At 31.5% G+C, this 6888-nt stretch overlaps 1 protein-coding gene across 1 annotated transcript in view; it reads left to right on the top strand.

Annotated features, from left to right (window-relative positions):
- The window catches only part of ADGRL4 (adhesion G protein-coupled receptor L4), a 116474-nt gene extending 110469 nt beyond the window's left edge, over positions 1-6005 (top strand). Inside the window, exons 13-15 of the mRNA XM_003817342.5 lie at positions 3427-3518; positions 4914-5082; positions 5390-6005. Coding sequence (XP_003817390.4) covers positions 3427-3518; positions 4914-5082; positions 5390-5452 — 324 coding nt within the window. The 3' untranslated portion in view covers positions 5453-6005. The remainder of the gene's footprint in view (positions 1-3426; positions 3519-4913; positions 5083-5389) is intronic.
- Positions 6006-6888: the final 883 nt, after the last annotated feature.

The following is a 6888-nucleotide window of genomic DNA, read 5'->3' on the forward strand; positions in this document are numbered from 1 at the left end:
GCATGATGGTGGCCCATTTCAGGATAGTGTCTGTGGAAATGGTAAGTAGTTAGTGATCATATTCTGAACATGTTTTGAAGGTAGAAATAAAGAGTTCACTGACTGATAACTTAGAAGAATAAGAAACTTTTTTTGAGATGGGGAAGATTGCAGAAAAAAATAGGTTATTTGCAGGAAGAACAGCAGTTTGGTATTTGACTTTTCTTTAACTCACAATGCCTATTAGACTTCCAAATGGAGGAGTTAGATTGGGCCAAAGGACAGACAAAACAGACATGTAAGATTAGAATGAAGGTTTAGGAAGTACCTGTCTTGGGACTTAGCATTTAAACTAGAATTTAATCAGTTATAATGAATTAGTAGATCAAATAATAAAGGGACAAAAAGTATTCTATAGAGAAAAACAGCATAGGAAAATCCTCAAGGCTCGAGGAGCTAAGAAAGTGATATTCCTATAAACAATTGATAAAGGCGGCAGGAGTATAGTAAACAAAGGGAAGAGTGGCATGAACCATTGGGTCTGATCACCTAGGAAGTGAGAGTACATAGATAGGTCCAATGATTGCTGTTCACAGTAATCATTTATTTCTCTGTGTTGTCCTCCTTCGCCTCTACTGGTCATTCAAGACTGCTTAGAAATCCCTATTTAAGGTGCAGTCTCTTGTGTTCTTTCATGAAACTATGTAAACAACTACCTGGTGCTTTCTGAGTCGTGTTGCACTTGCCTGTTTTCTGGTCATCTCCTCCAGCATACTATAGGTTCTTTAAGGAGAAAGCCTACAGTACATAAATAATTATTGAACAAAACAGCAAATAAACCTTTGCACTTCAAATAAAATCTAAGTGATAATTGTCCCTGTCCTCCTCACCCAACTCATGTCATGCCACTCTTCGCTTTGCTTACTATACTCCAGCCATCTTTATCAATTGTTTGTAGGAATATCACTTTCTTAGCTCCTCAAGCCTTGAAGATTTTCCTATGCTGTTTTTCTCTGTAGAATACTTTTTTTCCTTTCATTATTTGATCTACTAATGCATTATAACTGATTAAATCCAGGTTTAAATGCTAAGTCCCAAGACAGGTACTTCCTAAACCTTCATTCTAATCTTACATGTCCATTTTGTCTCTCCTAACAGTTCTAATTTGTGAATTAATAGCATTTATCACAGTTTGTAGATTTATAAGGATTGTATGATTATTTGTTTACTATCTGTTTCTCAATGGAATCTATGAGAACAAAAGACCATGTCTGTTTTAATCATTAATAGGTACCTAGCCCTTGCCACTGCACCAGATACTTAATAGGCCCTTTAAAAAAATTCTTAGCATAAGTGAAAATAAAAAGTTCCGCATATTTGTATTATTATCAATGAATGTGGATAATATAATCAGTATATTTGTGATTTTTGGCTAACATGAAACTATAATGTCTTTTGATAAACATGTTTTAATCTGTTTTCTCTTAAATTTGGAAAAATATGAGCTAATGGAATAAGAATTAGTCTCCCACTTGCCCAGCAGCACCTAGGTTTTATAAGTATGTAAACATTTTCCATTTTTTACAGAAAAAATGTACTTTCAAGATTTGGATCACCTCAGGGAATGTTCCATTTCCTCTCTTCACTAGTTCAGCATGTGATGTAGAAGAGCATATCCAAAATGAATGTGAACTTCTGAGAAACCATTAGCAGTACGAGCAACTATTTTTCAAACTCAGTTTTATTGAAAACAGAAGTTTAAGAAACTTAAATAAATTACTATTTATGTGGAAAACTTGTGGATCTAGAGAACAGCTTTTCTCGTCATTTACTTTATCTTCTAAGTCTTTCTTTGTTGAGATAACAAGATCAGTATAAATACCTCATAAAAATTATTTAAAGTTTTTCGAACCAATAATGGGTAGGCATATATTATTTAGACTAACCAAATTTTACAACTCTTATTTGTAAATATATGTGCATATATTTATAAAATTAAATACAGTTGTTTCCAAATTTATACAAAGAAGCTATAGCTATTGAAATCTAGAAAATACTAAATATTCCAGTTTCATAAGTATGAAAGACTACTTATAAAATTAAATATTATTTGTCATTTCAGTTAATTATTTGAGCATACAAAGAGGATGGAACTATCACCTAAATCAATTTAAATATTCTTTATCTCACCTCTACAATTGCTAAAGTATGGAAGCATTACTATAATTAGGATTAATTACTCATATAATTAGAAGTAATGGACATTTGGAAACAGGAAGTAGAGACTAGACCCCTTATTCTTCCGAGATTTCCTCTCAAGGACCCCTCCATACAAAAGTGGCAACATGAAATTCTCAGGCCCATTATTTTATACTGCTGTTTGTAATACTACAATATGCTAAATTTCATTTTGAGAGGCTACATAAAACTCATTAGAAGATAGAAAAAAGAAATGTTTGAAAACTGTAAGCTTCTGAATTACTAGTAGAAGAATTAGCTGAAAATTATAATGTTGCACTTTGCTGTTGTCATTTCAAAGTGTCTTTGGAAAAATCTGCTTGAATTAATAAAATAAATTTCATAAGGGATTAGCCTTCCAACTATTCCTATAATATTTAATATTTTAAATTATTGGCATGCTCATATTAGACTATCTATACATTTAACATATACCCCTCATTTAGCCTTCTAACACTGCAAATATGACTTGGAGGTCTTCAAAACTATAGAAAAAGGAAAATAAGAGGCAACTTTTCATAATGCAGTCACAATAAAAAGGGTGACAACTCTCCAATTCTATTTAGCCCATATTACAAAATACAAATAATAGAATGTGTTAAGATTTATTTGCCTAACAACAAACATTTAATTCATTGATTAACATTTTGAAAGCATCCATGGTTAAATCAAGGAAAAAGAAATATTAACATTTGTATTAGGAGAGAATCTAGATAAATCATACGAGAGAAAGTACATTCAAACATTTCCTCACAATAGAAACTGAGAGTGTTTTGTTGAGTTTTCTTATTTCTTTTCAATCTTTCAGTTTTTCTTTTCCAGTCTAAATTTTTAAAGGGTTCACAGAATTATCACTAACACATTTCTTCAAAGAAACAGTATAGAATGTACTGAACAAAAATTTGCTTTCTTTAGTGTTTATAAAGCTTTCCAAACCAAAATTTAACTTAATGTATATATTAATCATATTAGTGGCAGCAGATGATACTCATCAATCTTTAGGTATGATGATAACATCTGAAGAAGTTTCATAAACAGGTTGCTTTCAGTACCACTTGTACTGATAATTTTCAGTGATATTGTAAAGAACTGTATAAATGCCATGATTTTTAGTTTCTATCTTATTGAAATCTTTACCATTTATTTTCTTTATATGTATCCAATTTAAGATGAAAACTATCTCTTCTTTGAAATTAATTCTTTTTCCAGGTTAATCTCTTGGCTTTTGGAGTCATCATATACAAAGTTTTTCGTCACACTGCAGGGTTGAAACCAGAAGTTAGTTGCTTTGAGAACATAAGGTAAATGCGTCTTTAAGTTCACTTTTTTTTTTTTTTTTTGGTAATTAAAAGCTTTAGTAACTCAAAGTACAAATAATTTGGGGAATTATTTTTAAATGATTGTTTCATACTTTACCATATTTAAAAGACACATTGGAAAATAGCATTTAGTATGTATATTAAGACTACAATTACTGCAGATTCAGTGGTAAGAAGCAATTTTTTCAAACATACACCCCTTTGAAAGGGAAAAGACGATGACTGTGTTTTAAGGCAAGGAAGGCCTTAGTGATTTTCTTTTACAAAATGCTTTTCAGAACTTAGTAACTGTTTCTTTCTTGTTATCCCTAGTTTGCATGTTGTCATGATTTTTCCTTTACACCCACCCTCCCGCTTTGAAACTGATTTATTGAAACCTTGAAAATGATTTGATCAGGAAGAGCTGAATTATGCTATAGGGAACACTGGAAACCACGGACTATTTGTGTTGCTTGGGAACACTCCTGTAGTTTCAATACCTTGCACAAGATTTATTGTTGGGATTTAATAAATGTTTGATCGATTACTTTCTTTTAGTCCTCACCAGTTATGGTTTCATGTAGTGTACTGGTTTTAATAAAGTTGAAAATGACTCATTTTCTGAGGTACACTGCTAAAACATCTACTGCAATAAAGAATGACTGGACTAAAAATGAATGAGAGAATAATCATTAGTTGCTTCATTTCCAAGGCAATGTCCTTAGTGAGCAGGGTAGAATATTGTTTTACCAAAAGTCACAGGCATTCTGCTGAAAAGATGTAAGAGTGCGCATGTGTGTGTATTTTTTCTTTAATTTTTAAGAAAACAGTATTCTGTAATGAATTTATTTTGACGTATTTTTGTATTGCAAAAGCAAAACAAAATCAAACAAAACCCTATTTTTATATCCTACATGTTCGTTTCTTCTAAACCTGAAAGAAAAGCAGAGCCTCCTTTGATGTAGTAGATATGTGCTGACCCCAGTCCACATGGTATACTTTTCAGAGTTTCTTAGGGAAAATACTTCCTAACAGATATATGTCTTACCTTTGGGAATTCCTGCAACATTACATTTGAAATCAAAGCATGCACACTGCAGTACGCCAGACAAAAATATTTTAAGATGAAGACAATTACTTAATCTTAAACATAATTCCATGTTTTGGTAATAGCAATTTGACTTTGGAAGCACACCCCTGCTACGGTTCAGTAGCATACCCTAAAGGCTGTCCCACCTAACTGCAGCACAACTTAGCAGTTTGGAAATTCTATTGGGTCTATTTGTAAAAGGTTTCTTGGTTATACTGAAAACTCACCTCCCACATAATTTGAGTAATTTGGGAGATATGTTGACTATACGTACCTTTCTTCACTGACGCATTTCTCATATGTGATAGGTCTTGTGCAAGAGGAGCCCTCGCTCTTCTGTTCCTTCTCGGCACCACCTGGATCTTTGGGGTTCTCCATGTTGTGCACGCATCAGTGGTTACAGCTTACCTCTTCACAGTCAGCAATGCTTTCCAGGGGATGTTCATTTTTTTATTCCTGTGTGTTTTATCTAGAAAGGTAAACAATTTCTTATTTTGGTGGTTCCTAGTATATTCATGTAGCATCAGTTGCCAAATTGATAGAAAATTCTTACTCTCATAGATTGATGACTTCTGCCTTTATTGCCTAAATCGCCTAGCTGTTCATAGGAAAATATGCTTTTAAAAGAACCTTGGTATTAGGGATATAAATATAACTTAAATGGACATATTCTGAGCTATAATACTTTAGAAAACCATACATAACAATTTATTGTGATTTGAAAAAGAAATTAAATGTGATTGTTATGATTAACATTTCTTCCTTTCCTTTTTTTAATTTTTAGATTCAAGAAGAATATTACAGATTATTCAAAAATGTCCCCTGTTGTTTTGGATGTTTAAGGTAAACATAGAGAATGATGGATAATTACAACTGCGCAAAAATAAAAATTCCAAGCTGTGGATGACCAATGTATGAAAATGACTCATCAAATTATCCAATTATTAACTACTAGACAAAAAGTATTTTAAATCAGTTTTTCTGTTTATGCTATAGGAACTGTAGATAATAAGGTAAAATTATGTATCATATAGATATACTATGCTTTTCTATGTGAAATAGTTCTGTCAAAAATAGTATTGCAGATATTTGGAAAGTAATTGGTTTCTCAGGAGTGATATCACTGCACCCAAGGAAAGATTTTCTTTCTAACACAAGAAGTATATGAATGTCCTGAAGGAAACCACTGGCTTGATATTTTTGTGACTCATGTTGCCTTTGAAACTAGTCCCCTACCACCTCGGTAATGAGCTCCGTTACAGAAAGTGGAACATAAGAGAATGAAGGGGCAGAATATCAAACAGTGAAAAGGGAATGATAAGATGTATTTGGAATGAACTGTTTTTTCTGTAGACTAGCTGAGAAATTGTTGACATAAAATAAAGAATTGAAGAAACACATTTTACCATTTTGTGAATTGTTCTGAACTTAAATGTCCACTAAAACAACTTAGACTTCTGTTTGCTAAATCTATTTCTTTTTCTAATATTCTAAAAAAAAAAAAGGTTTACCTCCACAAATTGAAAAAAAAAAGTGAAAAAAAATCTGTTTCTAAGGTTAGACTGAGATATATACTATTTCCTTACCTATTTCACAGATTGTGACTTTGGATATTTAATCAGTAAAATATAAATGTGTCAAGATATAATATTGTTTATACCTATCAATGTAAAAACAGTATAATAAAGCTGAAGTATTATATTCTATTACCTTTCAGTGAAGTGAAAGTTATACTATCTCATTAGTGTATTTGAATCCTTTATTATTTTTAATTTTAGAAATATCACAGTTCACATTGCAATATTCCCTTTAATTTACTATTTTTAAAGGGGTATTATAAATATGAAAGTATTTATAAAGTGAATTGCTATTTTTTCTGTTCAGAAAAGTACAAACTTAAAATTGTTATTGTTAACAATGTGTAAACACATTTAAAATTGTTATTGTTAACAAAGAAATCATGGAGAACTGTAGAGGTTTTCACAGTGGATCCATTTTCTGACAGTTTTCTACTATCTATTAAATCATATCTGCTTAAATATATAGCTTCTGTCTTTAAATCTTCTCATTAAAATGTATAAGCAGTGACTTTGATCTCAAAAATAGGTAATTTTTCTTTGCCGACCTGTAAAAGTGTGCCAATACACTAAATTTGTGATTTTAAATTAATTCCTCCAGCTGTTGAAATGAAGCCTGCCAAATCTTGCTCTAACAAATAAAATGTTATCTAAATGAAGTAATTCTGCTACAGCTTTGCTGAATTCCTGTTCTCAAGAAAGATGA

This window comes from Pan paniscus, chromosome 1, assembly GCF_029289425.2.
Source record: "Pan paniscus chromosome 1, NHGRI_mPanPan1-v2.0_pri, whole genome shotgun sequence".
Lineage (NCBI taxonomy): Eukaryota > Metazoa > Chordata > Mammalia > Primates > Hominidae > Pan > Pan paniscus.